Genomic DNA, 19,298 nt, shown 5'->3' on the forward strand with positions numbered 1-19,298 from the left:
GTGACACGTTGGCAGCTCGGTCAGATTAATAGGATAAGAAGCGATGAGGATGATGATGATATCTGTGGAGGGGAGACAGACGGGATGGGGAGAATTCGTTCTGCCCTGCGAGATCCGAACCGTCAGGGCAACGTGCTAATTTGGTGCGTCTCGTGTGACGAGTAGCTAGAACAGTACGAACTCTTTGAATAATCCCGCAGTTGATATGCGTGTGACTTGCTTCTGAAGAAAAGATGCAGGTCGAAATGCTGGGATTTACACATTGTGCATAACCATGCTGCACCAACAGGAAGTATCACGTATGATCATAGGCTGTTCCGTTTCTTTCTTCAGCAATGCCTTATCAAATTGAGTCCGTAACGGAAATGTAACTCTGTGTCAACTGGCCCAGTTGTTGTTAAACAAACCTTCAAGAAAACAAATTGAAGATTACCCGGTAACGTCGCTAGGGGAGTTCCGATTGGCACTACAAGATAGAAGCAGGGGTGCTGTAAAGGATGTTTCTAGCACGTGAAAGTGGCCCAGATGTTTGGTTTCGTTGAGAAGTCCCCTGTTTCTCCCCTACAGGGGGGAGAAATCTTCAAGATTATGTTTCAGCAATTGAACATCACAACATCAACAGGACCATGAATTGAAACAGAATACGAGAGAGCCAAAGACATGCTTCTATTCCCCTCCATCAATACCTACCTACCTTCTCCAGGACCAGATGGAGTCCCCCCTCCCCCTCCAGGTCCCAAAATTGGCGGGCAGCTAAGCCTGAAATGTCTTTAGGGCAGTCCAATCATGGGCTACGTGGGGGGCATGTCAATTGGCACCCGCCCTGACTGACAGCGATTGAGACGCTGGTACGCCGTGCTGTGAATAAAATGTCTACTACTCCTTGCTTCCAAGTGGTTTCTTTTCAAAAACCTAGCGACTTGGTGACACTCCTGTATCTTTATTCCTTATTCTCATCTTCAATTGATCTTCACCGGTGTTGTAGCACGACAGCTGGGTGTTATCTTTGCTGGTCTTTTTCAACCCCACAAACTTTGGGATATGGCAGCTTGAAAAAGTGTCGACTGTTACAAAGAGTAAGAGTAAGAGATGGCAATGACACCTTCGCTTGGGGATCACACACTAACCTTACCGAGCCCCCAGAAAAGGTTATCACTTGCTCCGTACTATACGAACTGTAGTGTACGTACGTGGGAGGCCAATTGTTGAGGGAGGATAGACATTACCGGACCCGTCACCGACATCTCTTTTAGCCCAGTGGTCGCGTGACCCACCCACCGCTTCATCTCTACTTACCTACCTCCAGCTCACTCACTCACTCACTCACTCTCCCTCTCCCATTCACAATCTCACACAAACCTCTCACTGGCATCATGTCAATTATCGATGTCAACAAGGATCTCGCTGCTCTCTTCGAGCAGCAGGCCCAAGCTACTCCAGACGCAGTGGCCCTCGAAGATGAGAAGAGATCCCTCACATACGCAGAGCTCGACAGAGAAACATGGGCCCTAGCCGAGCGATTGCGTGACTACGGTGTTGGCCGCGATGATCTCGTCGGTGTTCTCATGGGCAGGAGCGCAGACTACGTTATCGCCGCCCTCGCCACCCTCAGAGCAGGTGGTGCGTTCCTGGTGCTTGAGGTTGCGTACCCTGCTGGCCTCTTGCGAGATGTCATCGAGGATGCGAAGCCAACTGTCATCCTCACTCAGTCCGAGTACTCGGGCAACCTCACCTCTGAAACCCCGGTTATTGTTGTCGATAGTCCCGACAAGTTGGCCAGGGGAGAGATCTCGCCTCATCTGGACGAGAGGAGATCGCTGCCGGAGGATGATGATGTGGAGCGTCTGTTGTTTGTGTCGTACTCTTCTGGTACGACGGGAAAGCCCAAGGGTATTATGAACCCCCACAGGGCGGCGGTTCGCTCCTACGATCTGAGATTTGCTGTCAGCGATCTCAAGCCCGGTGATAGGGTGGCATGCAATGTGTTTTTCATCTGGGAGATGCTTCGACCTCTGATTCGGGGTGCTACGACTGTCGCTATTCCCGACCACGCCAGCTACGACCCACTTGCTCTTGTTGAGCTTCTCTCAGAATGGCGAATTACCGATACCCTAATGACTCCTACACTTTTGGCGACAGTTCTGTCTCGGCATCCTAAGCTGGGCGAGAAGTTGCCTCATCTTCGCTCGCTGTGGTTGAATGGTGAGGTTGTCACTACAGATCTTGTGCGCCGTGCCATGGATGCTCTTCCTGACACACGCCTTCTCAACGTCTATAGTGCTTGCGAGACTCACGAGACTGCTGTTGGAGATATCAGAACTTTTGTCGACTTTGACACAAGAGTGTGCCCTGTTGGTCCTCCGACAGACCCTGAGCATACCTATGTTCTGGATGAGGCTGGTAACAGAGTCAACCAAGGTGATAGCGGCGAGCTTTACGTTGGTGGTAAGCTTCTAGCACGAGGATATCTCAACCTGCCTGAAACAACAGCCAAGGCATTCCAACCCGATCCTTTCGCTGGAGATAAGGATGCACGCATGTACCGAACAGGTGATCTGGCTCGCATTCTCCCCAATGGCCTCCTGGAGATCACCGGCCGAGTCGGCGGCATGATTAAGACTCGTGGCTACACCGTCCAGCCCGGAGCCGTCGAGAGCGCCATCCGAAAGCATCTCGCCGTTCGCGACTGCGCAGTCGTAGCTCACGGCGAAGGCCTGGAGAGACAAATTGTTGCCTACATCGTACGTGAGAAGGGCGAGACTAGAGATCGAACCATTCCTCTCGTCGATGAATATGGCTACAGCCCCGTCGCCCGACGTGCTCTCACCGACCATCTCGCCCACTACATGATCCCCTCAGTCTGGGTCGAGCTAGAAGAGCTCCCTACACACGGCGTCTCTGGAAAGGTCGATCTCAAGGCTCTACCTGCGCCGCCATCCCCGAGATCCCCGAGACCTGTTGAGAAGAAGAAGAAGGAGTATAACATCAAGGTCAAGACCGAGACTGTTATTCAGTTATGGGCTGCGTCGCTTAACATGCCCGCTAGCGTCATCACACCGAAGCACGACTTTTTCGACCTGGGTGGTCACTCGTTGGCTCTCGCCGACCTCGCTGGCCGCCTTACCAAGACCTTTGGCTTTCCTGTTCCTCTGGCTCCGCTTGCTGGAACTCCGACTCTTGAGGGGCATGTTTCGGCTATCAAGGCTGCTCGTGATGGCCACACTGCTGCAGTGCAGGCTGATCTCCCCGCTGTTCTCCGCGCAGACTCTGTACTCCCTGAGGATATTCAGGGCAACGGTACCCCTATGCGCGCGCTCAGAGATGCTGAGACTATTCTCCTCACTGGTGTTACTGGATACCTTGGTGCTTTCCTCTTAAAGAACTTGGTCGATTCTACAGATGCGCAGATTATTTGTCTCGTGCGATTCCCCGAACCTGTCGAGGACTGTGCACCCGCCGGTATGGCCCGTATCCGAAAGAACTTGATCGACCTTGGACTCTGGGAGGATTATCTACTGGAGCGTATTGAGATCCTGCCTGGTACACTTACACGAAAGCGTCTTGGTCTTGCTCCCGATGTCTTTGATGAGCTTGCTACTCGCGTGCAGGTCATTGTTCACGCGGCCGCTACCGTTAACCTTGTCTACCCTTATGCTGCGCTCCGAAACGCCAATGTCATGGGTACACGCGAGATTCTTCGTCTCGCTGGCCGCAGCGGTGCCACAGTTCATCACGTTTCTACCAATGGTGTTCTTCCACCTTCACATACCGGCTGGTGCGAGGACACTGTCATCGATGTTGACGATGTTCCTACCAAGTTGCTGGATGGCTACGGTCAAACCAAGTGGGTTGCTGAGAAGCTCGTCAACGAAGCTAGCCGTCGTGGTATTCCTGTGCGTGTATACCGCCCTGGAACTATCTCTGGCCATAGTGTCTCTGGCTCAACCAACGCATGGGATTTAATCAACGCCATTCTCGTCGAGTCCCTTCAGCTCGGTCGTGCTCCTGATGTTGAGGGTTGGTATATCGAGATGACCCCCGTGGACTTTGTCAGCGACGCCATCGTCACTCTCGCAAACCACACCAACGACACCGAGCAGACCATGTACCATCTCGGCGACCCTGCTCCCGTTCCCTCTGGAGAATTATTCGCATCTCTAGCCAAGCTGGGCTACCCTACTGAGACTCTACCATGGGACGATTGGGTTGCTCTATGGTGGGAGAAGCGCGGTAACAGAAAGACCGGCGATGACCCTTTCACAGTCGACATTCTCCGCGGTGGTATGCCCAGCGTCGAAGTCCTCAAGTCAGTCATCGTTCTAAAAGACGGCAAGACACAGCCTACGCTCGACAAGTACGATGTACCCCGTCCCAAGATGAACGACGGCCTTCTCGAGATCTACATGCGACACTTTTACGCCCGCGGTTGGCTCTCCCGCCCTCCCCGTCGCGAGCAAGTCAACGGTGTCGCCAAGAAGTGCCGCAAGGGCCGTCTCGCAGGAAAAGTCGCCGTTGTAACAGGCGCATCTTCTGGAATCGGCGCCGCAGTAGCAGCTGGTCTCGCCAAAGAAGGCGCTCACGTTGCAATCGCTGCTCGTCGGACTGAAGCCCTCGAAGGCGTCAAGAAGAAGATCAGCGTCTACGGCGGTAAAGTCCTAATTCACAAGACGGATGTCACAAAAAAGGTTGAGGTCGAGTCACTCATGAAAGAAGCGACCGAACAGCTTGGACCGGTTGATATTCTTGTTAGTTGCGCGGGAGTCATGTATTTCACCATGATGGCGAACAACCAGACCGACGAGTGGGAGCGCACTGTCGACGTCAACTGCAAGGGTCTTCTGCACTGCCTATCATCCACAGTGCCCGGCATGCTATCCCGCGGCGCAGGCCACATCGTGGCCATATCCTCCGATGCAGGCCGCAAGGTCTTCCCGGGCCTGGGCGTCTACTCGGCGAGTAAATTCTTCGTCGAGGCGACGCTGCAGGCCCTGCGCCTGGAGACAGCAGGCTCTGGCCTACGGGTCACGGCCGTGCAGCCCGGAAATGTGGCGACGGACCTGCTGGGCATGTCGACGGACCAGGAGGCGCTCAAGAAGTACGGTGAGCCTACGGGTGCCGAGGTCCTCAAGCCCGAGGAGGTTGCTAGCGCTATTGTGTACGCTGTGTGTCAACCGCCGCATGTTGCTGTTAATGAGGTTCTTATTGAGCCTCGTGATGAGCCGATTTAAAGATGTTTATGCATGGCGTGAAACAAAATTTGTATCTAGATTTATGATCTCAGGAATTTGTTCTCTTGTTTGTTTAGCTAATCGGATCATGGATCATGAGATGTTGGGATGGAAAATGAAATAGTGTTTGGCTGCATGTTTCACCACGTGGGGGAAGGGATGAACAGCAATGCCGTGATAGTATTAATGAGTTTGCAAAACTGACGAATTGACGAAAAGATCTATTAAAACCGTCTCGAGTTTATTAAAAGTTCATCTACACAGTGACATGCCCCTGAATCCGAATATTCATCGAGCCGAGGACCAGGCCTGTCTGCCGAATTCCGGCTTGTCAAAGGACTAATTAATCGTAGGCGGAAGAATAGAATAGACGATGGATGTTTATAATTATGCATAGGCGGGCGTTCCTTGGCCGCATGTCATCCTGAAACAAGGGAGTTGGTGTTTGTCGGAGACAGGTTTCGAAGTTTTTGGGGGAGAGTTTTTCCGTGGATGAGAGGCGTTTGTTTGGAGGGGGATACAGGGCTGGGCTGGTCCACTTTGCAGGGGTATGATATGCTTTGGCGATGATGTTATGCTTGTTGTTAGTGCTGAAGCCAGTGAAGATCGTATTGAATGCGAATCGTCTGTATATAGAATATCTAATTAAGCGTCTTGTACGGAGTATGTAGGACTTGTGTTGTTGCTATGTGAAGATAGGAGCAAATGGACATTCTACCCAAGCGATGTAGCCTCTAATTAAACTCGGCGGCTCAAGACATTTTCTATCATTCCATCTTGAGGCTCAAACACAGCCGTTGGATGTTCCACCAATGATCTTAGCGCCCCTTGCGCTGGCTCCAAACAGGCCCTGACAAGGGGTTGATAGATACAGTGGGGAAAAGACCTGAGAGCGCTTCAACAGGCCGGACGAATTGTTCTTTTTGGCAGATTCGAATTCCGGTGAAGTCGGGCCTTGGCGACGGTGCAAGACATGGGGGGCTCTGACTGATGGCTTAGAAAGGGAGACGAGCAGTAGAGAGAGTGTTTGGTTTGGAGAGGATCGAAACGGGATGGGTGACATGTTTTGATGGGAAACTAAACATGTTTGTATGAACAGAGGACTATGCTAAGGTAGATGTGAACTTGGTGTAAGTGATAGACATAGAATAGAATAGAATAGAGATCAAGAATAAGGTCATAGAGTAACATGATCTGCTTGCTTCTAGACCATCGCTTGTAGTCTAAACCCCAGCATCAACTCACTGCCGCCGTCAACTAACTAACACCCCCCAGTCTGACTTACACTCAACGACAAGGATCACCAACATCAACGAGATTGACTACGGAGCGAGGCCCACGGTCCACCGCCTCGCCTCAGACGCCGAGTATCAGATCCCCATCGCTAATCCCTGTGTAGAAGTCATCCGCCGAGATGTGTCTCGACTATATATCCAACTCGATCAACCCTCACTCTGCTCACTTCTCACTCTCCTCAACCTCTATTCTTTCACGGACCTCGAAGGACCAGATTCGCCATTCTTTTTTTTCTTGTACTTTTTTGTACTTCACTTTCATTCCAAACATTCACTTTCGTTCAGAGCCTTGACGGCCGTTCAATTCAAACAACCCACTCTTTAACAATTACATCTGGTCCTAGAGACTCTCACGAAGCCAATTTCTACCCAAACTTTCAAGACATTTATATCTACCGCCAAACAAAATGAAGAACGCCGCCGCCCTTCTTACTCTTCTTCCCCTCGTCGCCGCCCACGGCTTCGTTCAGTCCCCCCCTCCCCGCAAGCCCGGCAACGCCTTCAAGGCTGCCTGCGGCGACCAGCCCTTCTACCAGCAGTCCGCCGACATCAACGGCAACGTCCAGGGCATCAAGCAGGTCGTCGGCTCCAACTTCGACGCCAAGGAGTGCAACCTCTGGCTGTGCAAGGGCTTCCAGTTCGACGACAACAAGGACAATGTCCAGAGCTACAAGCTCGGCGAGAAGATTGACTTTGACGTCAACATCGCTGCTCCCCACACCGGCTACGCCAACGTCTCCGTTGTCAAGACCTCCACTGACAAGATGATCGGAGAGCCTCTTATCGAGTTTGAGAACTATGCTGCCAACGCTGGTCTCAACCCCAACAACACTGCCTTCAGCGTCACTCTTCCTGAGAGCTTGGGTGGTGAGTGCACCAAGGCTGGTGACTGTGTTCTCCAGTGGTTCTGGGATGCCCCTGATATCAACCAGACCTACGAGTCTTGCGTTGACTTTGTCGTCGGCGCTGGATCTGGATCTGGTTCCGGTTCCGGTTCCACCAAGCCTTCTTCCGCTGCCTCTGCTGCCCCCGTCGCTACCTCCGCCCCTGCCGCTGAGAAGCCTACCGCTACCACCCTCCAGGCTGTCGCTGTTACTTCCTCCGCCCTTGGCCCCATCTTCGAGAGCGTGACCACCGCCGTTCCCGAGCCCACTGCCACTACCCCCGATGCCGGCGACGATGAGGACTGCGATGACGAGGAGCCCGTTGACGAGGGTGACGATGAGGACTGTGATGATGATGAGGAGCCCACCCCCACTGCTGCCGCTGAGACTGGTGATGACGAGGACTGCGACGAGGATGAGGAGCCCGAGACTGGTGATGATGATGAGGAGTGCCCTGCCGACGATGGTGATGAGTACGACACCCAACCCGCGACACCCAGCAACACAGCCCAAGGAATCTCCGCAGCCGCTAACACCGCCGCAGTTACTAAGACTCGGCACAACGCTTACCCCGTGCCCAAGCCCACTGGACAGAGCTCATCTGACAAGACTGGTTCCGGATCCAAGGGCTCCAACAACAACAACAACAACGCTGGCAGCAACAACAACGCTGGTAGCAACACTATCGTGACTTCATATGTTACTGTTTCTGCTGCTGAGACCCACTACGTCACCGTCACTGCTGACGCTCCTGCTTGCACTGCTTGAGTGTAAGTGGTGATGCGAGTGTGTATAAGCTTCTTGGGGATGTTGTTTGTGTTTCTTGGAGGGGGTATATATTATTCATTTGATGTAGATATTTACTTATGGGTAGCCTCCTGTGGGGGTATTCAATGTGAGATATTTGAGGAACTGTTTCGTCGTTTTCAGTGAAGTTTATGTTCGAGAATTAAGCTGTATTGCCTGAATAGGAAATTAACACGGGCCCGGTACGGAGGTAAGACACCGGAGCTCAGCTCCGAATGTCTTGGCTTAGTACTGCTACCTTAGCCAAGCTCTTTAGCAGACAGGTATATTTATTTGTGCTTCAGGTTAGATATAGCCTATATACCCGCGGTCTTTTGTCGTTGCAATTGTTATAACACCGATTACTTTGAACTAAACTCACTAGTCGAGGCTATTGATGCACGAGATATTTACTTTTGCCCTTGATCCTTCCAAGATCAAAGGAATGTTTGTGTGAAGGACGAGCATCCGTCTCAACAACTTGCTCACTCCTGCAAGCTATTGGTCAACACTGTGCTTGCATAGCTTGACTCTGGCTCTGGTTGTCCATATTGCTACGGTGTCACAAAGATTGGAAGAAACCTGAGACGGCTGCCTGATAACGTTGCTTGTGGAGGTTTTCAGCTAAGCCATGGTCCCGGATCCCCGTTTTTGGTCCTCGTTGATCGCTGGCAAAATGATCAGTAGTAGAAGTACGTAGTCAAGAAGAAGCAGTCCTCGATCCGTGATGGAAATACCGTTTGACTCTACTTGGGATCCCGTGACATCAATAGTGTACTGTACCTTACAGATAATAATTACCCATCTCAGCTATATGTGTGAATGTGCTGATGGATGGATCCCTGCGTGAACACTTCATCGTGCTTCTGAAAATGAGACACATCATCTTTGACGCGGGCTTAGATCCCTGCGGGGCATAGAAGATCATTACTTCATAGCTCGGTAATCGAATGCATGATACGTAAAAGACCAAATAGCACCCAACAGCTGAAGAATGCGTCATTTTTCTTTCTTCTCTTTCCTCTTCTCCAAGTTACTACCGGCAGGGAGGAAACCTGCATCGCGCAAGCCACCAACACAATGGGACCACCTATCGTATACTCCGAGTCCGCGTCGCCTGAAACTGAACCAAACGAGCAAATTCTCGCTGACCTGGCTGGTGATGAGGATGCAGAGTCGATTTCTGGTGATTTGTCAACGGTGTCCATAACGAGCAGTATTCTTGAGTACCGGAAACACTATGGGAGGACGTATGAGAATATTCAGTCGACGGAGTATTGGGCGCCTAATGATGCGCAGCAGAACCATGGTCTGGACCTCACCCATGTGGGATTGTTCTTCACTCTCGATGAGAAATTGTTTCTTGCGCCTATAAAAGAACCGAAACGTGTGTTGGATATCGGCACGGGGACGGGGATTTGGGCGATTGACTTTGGAGATGAGTACCCAGAGGCTGAAGTCACAGGCACAGATCTAAGCCCCATCCAACCAGTCGTAGTCCCTCCAAACGTCAAGTTCGTCATTGAAGATTGTCTGCTCGACTGGACGTGGCCTGAAGATCACTTCGACTTTATCCACCTCCGCGCCATGTATGGCAGTGTTCCCGACTGGGTTGATCTGTACAGCAAAGCGTATACACACCTCGCGCCAGGAGGCTGGATCCAAGATCTGGAAATGGACGTCAAGCTCCAATCCGATCACGTCAAGTTACCTCCCGACCATGTCTTCAACGTCTGGGCAGATGCAATCTACACCGCCGGTGAGAAAATGGGCCGTCCATTCGACGTCTGCAAAGGGCACACGATGCGCGATAATCTCAAAGCAGCTGGATTCGTCGACATTGTGGAAAAGAGGATAAAAGCGCCTATGCACTTGTGGCCTAGCGATGAGAGACTAAAACGAGCAGGAGAACTGTTCCTGGAGGCTCTGGAGCAGAGTATTGAGGGGTATGCGAATTTGCTGCTCATGGATCTACTGGGGTGGTATAGAGAGGAGGTTCAAGTGTTGCTGGGGTTGTTTCGTAGGGAGATGAAGGATAAGGGTAACTGTGCTTGGGTTGAGACGTGAGTTGGGGCCTTCTTAGAGGAGCGGATGTGGGTTTGCTGACGACCTATAGGACTGTTGTGTATGGACGGAAACCTTTTGGTCATGAGACGACGACGAACTAGACGCTCGCAAGACCAGGATTGGAGATATCTGCTTTGGCACACGATCCATGGACAAGATTTGCCAGCATCAGAGAGACAAGTCTCCCCGGAAGTCCACCGAAAGAGGACAAGAGTAGACCACGCTCCGTAGTCCAACTTGAGGCTGCTTGGAGTACTGCTGGATATCAGTCCAACGCCCGTATTCAGCCTCATCCGCGCCTCAAACCACGAACAAAGCCTCGTCCATATTCCCGTCAAAGTTAAGATCTACCCAATTCCCGTCAATAAAAACCTCTAAACCTCTTTTGTAATCGACAGATGGGTGGCTCCTCACTTCCCGTCAACCATCCGTCCCACCATGCCAAAAGCAGCCGTCTTATATCAAGCCTCATCTAGATCAACTGATTGACAGGTCACTTCCAGCCGAGACAACCGAGATCTATGATTCAATTTTAAACTATGGCGGCCGAACACGAAATGCCTGAAACGATCATAAGTGCAGGGACTATGAAGGGGCAAGGAATGCTGGCTGTCTCAGGGAGAAAGCCTATCGGGGCTGGGTGGGAACTAATCCGGTAGTGAGGTTTTGAAGATCTGCGATTTGGTATGGTGACGGGGATGTGAAAAGACGGTTATCTGCCACTGGCAGTGAGGGATTGGAGGACTTGGCAGAGGATAGAGTGGAAGAGAGATGCTTTCGGATGGATTTGGTGACGCTGCGATCAATATCTTGAGCAGATTTTCTAAAGAAATAAGGATTCAGATACAGGAGATACTCACGCGTACATTACTTATGAATAATGAATGCTCGTCCATACTCTCCTGTCAGAATCATCCCATGCCCAGCAGAAACAAGATCTCTAGCCATGTTGATCACCCGCAGCGATCGCTATCTTCCAACCTGAGATCGATATGCTCAAGACCAGGTTACACCAAACTCTCCGATCTACCACCAAGCTTTTTCGTACAAGAAGGAGGCTTGGCCGGAAAGAAAAGCACCAAACTAAGGATCTGCAGTTTTTGCTGCCAGCAGCACCCAGTGTTTTCTGTCCCCCCAATGCAGGGGAGAATGCTGCAGCCCGATCTAAGGTTTTACCTCAGGAACTTGCAGATCCTCCCGCTTTAAGCTTTAAATTCCCTATAGAAAGAGGATTAGATCGGCGTTCATGATATGCCGTTGATGGGATGCAAGTCAAGCCTCGAAGCTTGTCTCCTGAGAGTATAAGGCTGCGATGTCCTCCCAGCGCCAAGATCCCTTCAGCTCTGGCAGCTCTGCTTCCTGTTCCTCCTATCTTTCGTTCTGAGATTATTCTTCTTCGGGGTGATTCAATAAGTCTTTTCATCATGAAGTTCACACTCTTCCTCACAGCCACGCTCTTCACTGGTGCCTTGGCTACTCCCCTGGCCAAGACAGTCACCGTTCGAGATGAGACACTTGCAGCTCGCCGTCTGCCGGCCATTGCTACACCCCGCATTGGCGTCACTGTAGTCTCAAAAAAGAAGAAGTCTGCATCTCGCGATAAGCGCTCAATTGGCCGTAAGGATGTGAGCGTGGTCAGCTTACTAGATCGTGTTGCTGAGAAGATCAAGGAGAGATGTGGTGACATCGGTACGTCGAGTATACCTAATTTCACTCCAATTACTAACAAGTGACAAAGAATCTATTTTAGAGGAAACCAAGGTTGAGAGACTGTCAAAAGACAAGGCTGTGTATAAAGTCGTTGGCAAGATGAACAGCATCAGAGCGACACTCTCCCGAACAGTCTCTATCATAGACAGGACTTCAACTCTTGATCTCTCTCAAGATGATGGCCAAGCTCTACTCAACCATGTCTACTTCATCACAAAGGAGCTGCACAGCACAGTTAAAGACTCCGTCGCTACACTAGGAGGAACAGGAGCTCGCTCCATGTCTCGAGCAACTCACATGCTCGCCGATGTCCTTAGCAACATCGTCACCCTCAACCCAGACACCGCCTCAGACATGTATCGCAAGCTATCACCTATCTTCTTCAACATGGTTTCCAGCGATGAGAAGGACTTGCATGTCTTTATCATGAGCTCAGTGACAGAGTTCTTGTCATCCATCAAGCCTGATGATCTTAACTCAGACACTGCATGCGGTTCTGAAGATTGTTCCAACAGTCCAAACGAAGACTTGAAATAAAGGCAAATTGTTTAATAGGTTATTGTGTGTGTAATGAGAAACGGCCGGAATAATGACAGCAACATGGAAAGGAGTATGGGAATCTTGAATCATCACGATCTTTACGAAACATTAACTGCATAGCATTTTAAGATCTTAGCATAACCCTCACTTAATTCACTTTGTCACAACTACCACATTGAAGTAAACAAACTGCAATTGGTGACCTGTTCCCATCCGTGATAGACACCCACCCATGGATTGATGTACGAGATGTAAGAGGTCTGCACACACGCTATAAAGATCGTTGGCCGTAACTACGGCCCGTGTTATAGCTCGTTGGAGATAACACGGGCATCACGAATGTGTTAGCACCAAAGGAAGACGCCTCAAGACAACGTCTTATGAGTAGCTAGAATTAAGAGTAGCTAGAATTAAGAGTAGCTGCCGTTGAGCCGTCACAAGTGTCGATCGTTTGAAGACGAGAATGATCATTAATCAAAACACGCTACCTTTTGCCCAAGAATGAGTACGAAATCCTTCGAGTGCGTTGTCTTGCCACATCTCGCCAACATACCACAACCACCAACAGACAACAAACTCATAGAAATCAATATGTGGAGTATTATTCCAAATCCCAGATGACCACCCTATCCAAAACGCCATCCCAGCTATCAATACAATCTAACTATTCCCCCTATCTCACCCGTCTCTCCCCCGCTCTCGCAAGTCTCTCCTTTGCCGCCTCAACAACACTCCTCCTCAACGGCTGCACCTCTCCATCGCCCTCCTCATCCTCACCCTCCTTCACAACGGTCCACTTCTTCGCAGAACCCTGCATGCCCGCCCACAGGTCCGTCGGCAGAAACTCCCCCACATCCTGCCGAAACGCCTCGCGCGACACGCGGTCTGTCTCGAGGAGCTTGTCCACGTTCTCTTGTGCCTTGCGCCAGAGGCTGCGCACTCGATCGTCCACTGCGCGACGGCGCTCGACTTCGAGAATCAGACTGTCATACGCACTTGCGTAGCGCTCGTAAAAATCCTTGAGCTGCTGCATTTCCTGTAATTTGGCAAAGACGCTCTCCTTCTCCATATCCCATCGTGTTTTGAAGTCTCCCTCGGCCGCGAGGTAGTCAGCGAGTCGATCGCCGATATCGCCCAGAATAGCGTATGCCTGCAGCATGCCCGTGTACGCCTGTTTTGAGATGTCGTGCTGTTCCTGCAGCACTGTGTAATCCTGCTCCATTGCCGTGAGGCGCTCTTGTATTTCCTGCACCACGTCGTCGACCTCGCGTGCGTCCTGCACGACGACTTTTAACATCTCAGCTCGGTCTTTCGCCGTTTTGGGTTCGAGGTCGGACACATTGGACTCTTGCTCGGCGATGACGCCTGAAATGGAGACCCCGTCGTTTCCTTGGGACTGTGTAGCCTCGGCAGCTCTACGGCGAGCGAGAGCTACGCCGCCTTCTGTCGTTCGGATCGCGGTGACGCACATGTCGAAGTGATGGGTCAGCGATGCGAGGAGCTGGGCCATGTTGGCTGAATGGTCGACTAGACTCTCGAGGATCTCGCCGGCCGATGGATTATTGCCCTGGGGTATATCTTGTATGCTGGGCGTATCGGCGACTACTTTCTTCAGATTCCGGATGTCGTTATCGAAACGGAGTAAATCTCCGTCAAAAGATTGCTGAATAGCCTGGTCGGTGTCAGCGCATGATTGGCGATGCCTTCGCCGGGCAGCTTACCTGTAGCTCCTGGATGCTTTGCTTCATCGCCTCGCGCACGCCATCCACACCTCCTTCATCGATAAAATCCAGAAGACTTCGTCTCTCTTCACCCTTCGGTCTGAAAACACCCTCGACCCCAGTCTCGCGCAGCATCTCCATAGTATGATCAAGCTGCCCGTCAACCAAGTCCATCGACTTGACCAGCTTTCGAAAGTCCTTCTTCCCCCACTCATACGTGCTCTGCAAGCTCCTCCTAGTCCTCACAAGAATCGCCGTCTGGTCCAGTATAGAAGTTCGTAAGAAGCCCGCCTGCGCAGCTAGGATGGATACATCATCATGTGACTGCCTAGCATCATTCGCGATCTCGTTCGCACGGAGAACAAGAGTTATGGAAGAAAGCGATCGTTTCGCGACGAGGAGGTGGTTAACGAGAGTGTCGATATCGATGGAGGGCGAGGTGGAAACGCGAGATTGTGTCGCTGATCGTGGATGCGAATGTCCAGACGAGGCTCCGGATGAGTCGCCATGACTACGGCGCAAAGAGCTCTTGGAAGAAGAAGCCATGTTGAATGTGTGATGTAGGTAAGGTAATGTTTAGATACTAGTGTTCTCCCATGACTACATGATGGGAGTAATGATAATAGATGGTACAAGAAAAGGAAAAAAGATAATAATTACACGAGATGAAAGAGAAGAAGAAAGTAGAGATAGAGATACGAGACAGACCTGACGGGGGATGGAGAGCTTGAACGATGACGGAACTTGGGGTGCGATAAGCTAGTCTAAGCTTCCGTTATCGCACCCACTTACCATAAAGGTGCCTAGGACCCACACAGTCTAGGCAGCTGACGCCTCCAAAAAAGCTCGGTTACAGAGGCTGACTCGTGATTTCCAGGGACTAACCTGGCCCGTCTAGGCACGTTTAGCGCATGGCCATAGGCTGTCTCAGGACCTGCAATTTGGCAATTGTCTGTTTGCGACCTGGAACGTGGAATTTACATTCCTGTTTGTCTTTTGTTTGCACGTGGAGAGGCTGATGCCGCCATTTGTGTTACTTTGTCGCAAGTCTCACATCAATTTACTCAAAATGGTATCATTCAGAGAACTGAAGTTGTTTGTGATTGTGATTCATTGTTCAAACCATTCTTGATATCTCTGCTAAAAAAAAAGCTCATGTCATCATTCCTGAAAGAATCCCAACACCTGCGCCTGCCCTCCAATCCTATTCCCAAAACATCAAATATTAACCTATAATCTAACGTTATGTCATCTCGATACCGTATACCCTCGAGTCATGATCATTCTAGAATCTCTAGTAGGCTCTCAAACATAAATTCAAGCCTTATCGGCTAGCAGCAGGGAACTCCAGCCTCCGATCGTGCTCATAAGGCGTCGGCGCTGGAGAATTAACCCTCGTCGTAAAAGCAGAGTCAATGTGGAAATAGCTCTGAATAGAAGAATACTTCTCCCCAGATGTATTCTCGTCTTCCACGTATTTACCGTCTTTGCGGATGACGGGGGGATACGACCTTTTGTCATCTTGCTTCGTCTTGGAAGCATCCTTGTCGTCGGCTCGTCCACCGCCCGCGTTGGACTGAGCGTTGTCGAGATCTGCGGCGCCCTTGGAACCCATGCCGCCCTCTAGGAGCTCACCGCCTTCCATCACTGTGCGAAGTTCGAGGTTCTCGTCCTTGGAGTACACGCGCACGCCGACGATGCATATAGCGTTCCAGGGCTCGGGCATCTTTTCTTCCTCGGAATCGTAGTCGTCTTGGGCGGCGGCTTGGTTGGCTTGTGTGAGGCGAGGCTTGCGAGCCATGTCGTCGCTGCTGTAGAGAGCCTCCCAGTCTTCTACAGGAGAATCGGATGACTCGCCTGCGGAATCGTAGGCAGGGCGAGGGCGAACGGGAAGAGGTTCTTCTTCCTCGATGGGAGCGGGAGGCCCTCCACTGACTGGTGGGACTTCCTGCTTCTCCTCAGCGCCCTCGGCTGTAGAGTCCATAGACTTGGGAGTTAAGTGAGGCGATCCAGTTGAAACAGAAATAACCGCGTCGTCATGATCCTTGTGGTGCTCATCAACGACAACAGGCTCATCCTTGTCTTCTGAGATCTTAATGTCCTCGGTCTTCTTGCTCAGCGCCTCATCGTCAGCCTCTTGAGCCCTCTTCTCCGCTTCAGCAGCCTTCTCAGCCTCAGCCTTAGCCAGCCTCTCCTTCTTCATCTGCTCGCGCTCAGCCTTGACCTTGGCATTGAACTCCTCATCAAGACGGTTCTGCTCAGCCTCCCACTCCGCGCGACGTCGCTTTCTCTTGTCCGCGTTCTTCTTGGTCTGCTGCTTGGTGACGTCGCGGTTGGTAGAGCGCTTCTCCCACATGCGGCGACGCTCCTTCTGACGACTGGCAGAGGCCTTTTTCTGATCCTTCTTCTGGCGAAGCTTGGTGACCTTGTCCATGTGGTCCCAGGCCTTGCTGTGGGCTAGATCATATGCGTAGCCAACTTGAGCGAGCTTCTCATTCTCAGTCCTGTCGGCAGCCTCGCGCTTGACGACCTGCTCAACTGACTGACCGTTGGAGTCTCGCTCACCAGTGACCTTGAGGTAGACGACGTAGTTGCCAGCGGGGAGATCAGGCAGCTCAACAGAAACAGAACGATCCATCAGGTAGTTGCCGTGAGATCGGACAATGTAGTCCTCCGCATCGGGGCTGTCCTCGTAGTGAAGTCGGAAGTGAAGACGGAAGGAGTACTGTCCCTGAAGACCCTTGAAGTATCGACCATCAAGCTGCGAAAGAACCAGAACAAGAGGAGAATCCTGAGTTAACTTGATGTGGAACTTTTCATGGTAAGCCGCCTTCCACGGAACATCAACACCAATCCAGCGCTGGCAGCATCGCCAGTCTCGATCGCGGAAGAGTCGAGTACGGTCGAAGTGAGAATATTTCCGAATAAGATCCTCGTAAGAAATCCAGAAAACAGAGTCACTGCCAAATTTGTGGTCCATCTCCTCCTGCACCTCGGTAGTCCACTCCTTGGAGCCATCACTCCAAGCTCCCTCCCAGATACCCTTGCGGACCTTGCCCCAAGGATTGCGAAGCTTGACCAAGCGCTGGCCAGACTTGAGAGTACGTGCCTCCATGACGACATATGCATGTCCCTCAGAGATGCCATTGCGCTCACCGTAGCCGTGCTCAAGCAGACCAGTAGAAGCGCCAAAGAGGAACTCATCGTTGACCCGTGACATCTCCTTATCCCAAAACTCATCGATATCAAGAATGTCAGACGTCAAGAGCTCAGTGGTAACTCCACCAGAGAGATCCTCGACACCCTCTCCAATCCAGCCACCCGCCAATGACGCGTAGTCACCATGAGCCTTGGCGTAGGCCTTCTCGAAGAGAGGAACCCAAGTCTCATTCTGATCTCTGCACTGCGCAAAGAAAAGGGCCTTGGAGCCAGTCTGATACGTCTTGCGATAAACATTCTCGTTATCCTCACGATCGATCTGCTGCAGAAGATCTCTCTGCATAGAAGGGGAGTCCCACAGGGGGGACTTGAGATAGAGTTTATCGTCGATGATGGAGTAGATCCATTCGCCATCTCGATAAAAGACGAAGCCGTAGATGCCGATCTTTGTGTCATGGGCTACGCAGATCCGCTGTAGACCTCCTGGGACATTGGCCAGAGCCGTAAGGCCAGCCATGATCCAGCAGTCTCCCAGACTGCCTTGCTTGACGTCACCACCGCTAACCTCTTTCATGAAGGTGGGATTCTCAAAGATCTCGTGCACGCGCTTGACGGCCTTGGGAACAGCCGCCTTTGAGCTCAGCAGCGTTGTCCTGTTGAGCTCGAATTTCTGCGACCCCAGGTTATTCAAGCAGTGACCCTTCTCATACTTGAGATCCCAATCCTAGCAACTGCATTAGCGCCAAATTCACACCGGACTACAAACGGACGGCAAACTCACCAAATCCCAACCAGGATCTCGATATCGCATATTCACTCGCTTGCATTCTTTGATGATCTTCTCAACCTTGCGTCGACATTCCTCAGCGGCTCGCTCGTAACCGGCCGATAAGAGCTCGTTGGAATGGTAGGTAGCAGGTGGTTGCACGGGGTCGAATGGGAGGACGGCGAGAGCCTTGTGAAACTTGCGCTTGGAGAACTTCTTCCAGATACGGTTGATGCTCTTTTGGGGCGGGAGCTTCTTCTTTTTCTTCTTCTTCTGGTCGTTGTTGTTGGTGGTGGCAGGTTGGGCACGAGGCCGACGAGGGTCGTCGGACTCTTCTGATGAACTGTAACCGTGCATTGTGATGGATGTGATATATAGTATAGATTAAAGAAAGAATGGTTTCCCAAGGAGTAGATTTGCTATCTGGAGTGAGGATGGTACGGTGTAAGGTGTTGTTGGGTGTATCTTGTTGAGCTACACAAGATAAGATGGTACACCCTCGAGGGTATAAGAGAGATGGGAAATATGGCAAAGGAACCAATGTCCCGTTGAGAACTGAGAGGAAATCGAAAAGAAAAGGAGGAAACCGAAGTCGGAGGAAAAGAAGCGTCTATATATGACAAGAGTCGAGCGAAGGAAATGGGAATGCTATTCACTGCCGCACTAGTTCCTCCGCCACCACCCATCAACCGAAGTCCCCATCAACCAAGGGTCCACGGACACACGACACGGTCTTGCACAGTACAGTACGACTTGACCGACAGAAACTAGAAGGCCTCGCCAATGTTCCTCACCAGCAAAACAAAGCTGTCGAGGTACAGTACCCACAGGCACTTAGACATTCTCGAATGGCACCATTTGATGCACGGAGCACCGGACAGTGTGGATTAAGCAAGGGTCCTCCCCATCCCCGGAACTGGAAAGTATAAAAATGTACAGTATGGAGCTAGGACCCCGATACCCGGGGCCTGCGGGAGAGACAGAGACAGGAGGAGAGACATTGTTGTCTGTCTCATCCCAGCTCAACCAAGCGCCCTATTAATTTCACGGAAACGCGATCGTCGAACCCGGTTGTATGGTACAGGGTTGCTGAGATATTCCCCCTTCTGGCCGCGCTGATTCCAGACCGCTCTCTCTGTTGT

The 19,298-nt window shown here is 51.3% G+C and overlaps 6 protein-coding genes across 6 annotated transcripts; 4 read left to right on the forward strand and 2 right to left on the reverse strand.

Moving 5' to 3' along the window:
* Nucleotides 1-1,373: 1,373 nt before the first annotated feature.
* On the forward strand, nt 1,374-5,228 carry J7337_002140 (putative NRPS-like protein biosynthetic cluster; the record flags this gene model as incomplete). The annotated part of the gene is made up of 1 exon (XM_044819873.1): nt 1,374-5,228. The coding sequence occupies one exon, from the start codon at nt 1,374-1,376 to the stop codon at nt 5,226-5,228; it is 3,855 nt and encodes a 1,284-aa protein (XP_044684173.1).
* A 1,702-nt stretch (nt 5,229-6,930) lies between these two features.
* Nucleotides 6,931-8,175, forward strand: J7337_002141 (uncharacterized protein; the record flags this gene model as incomplete). The annotated part of the gene is made up of 1 exon (XM_044819874.1): nt 6,931-8,175. One exon carries the CDS (start codon nt 6,931-6,933, stop codon nt 8,173-8,175), a length of 1,245 nt encoding a protein of 414 aa, XP_044684174.1.
* Nucleotides 8,176-9,273: 1,098 nt separating this feature from the next.
* Nucleotides 9,274-10,260, forward strand: J7337_002142 (uncharacterized protein; the record flags this gene model as incomplete). Its single annotated transcript, XM_044819875.1, has 2 exons — nt 9,274-10,139; nt 10,218-10,260. The coding sequence occupies 2 exons, from the start codon at nt 9,274-9,276 to the stop codon at nt 10,258-10,260; spliced, it is 909 nt and encodes a 302-aa protein (XP_044684175.1).
* Nucleotides 10,261-11,684: 1,424 nt separating this feature from the next.
* On the forward strand, nt 11,685-12,507 carry J7337_002143 (uncharacterized protein; the record flags this gene model as incomplete). The annotated part of the gene is made up of 2 exons (XM_044819876.1): nt 11,685-11,949; nt 12,011-12,507. The coding sequence occupies 2 exons, from the start codon at nt 11,685-11,687 to the stop codon at nt 12,505-12,507; spliced, it is 762 nt and encodes a 253-aa protein (XP_044684176.1).
* Nucleotides 12,508-13,183: 676 nt separating this feature from the next.
* On the reverse strand, nt 13,184-14,777 carry ATG17 (autophagy protein 17; the record flags this gene model as incomplete). The annotated part of the gene is made up of 2 exons (XM_044819877.1): nt 13,184-14,182; nt 14,232-14,777. 2 exons carry the CDS (start codon nt 14,775-14,777, stop codon nt 13,184-13,186), a joined length of 1,545 nt encoding a protein of 514 aa, XP_044684177.1.
* A 778-nt stretch (nt 14,778-15,555) lies between these two features.
* Nucleotides 15,556-18,513, reverse strand: J7337_002145 (uncharacterized protein; the record flags this gene model as incomplete). The annotated part of the gene is made up of 2 exons (XM_044819878.1): nt 15,556-18,114; nt 18,172-18,513. 2 exons carry the CDS (start codon nt 18,511-18,513, stop codon nt 15,556-15,558), a joined length of 2,901 nt encoding a protein of 966 aa, XP_044684178.1.
* Between the last annotated feature and the right edge of the window lie 785 nt (nt 18,514-19,298).

The sequence above is a fragment of the Fusarium musae genome, chromosome 2, assembly GCF_019915245.1.
Source record: "Fusarium musae strain F31 chromosome 2, whole genome shotgun sequence".
NCBI lineage: Eukaryota > Fungi > Ascomycota > Sordariomycetes > Hypocreales > Nectriaceae > Fusarium > Fusarium musae.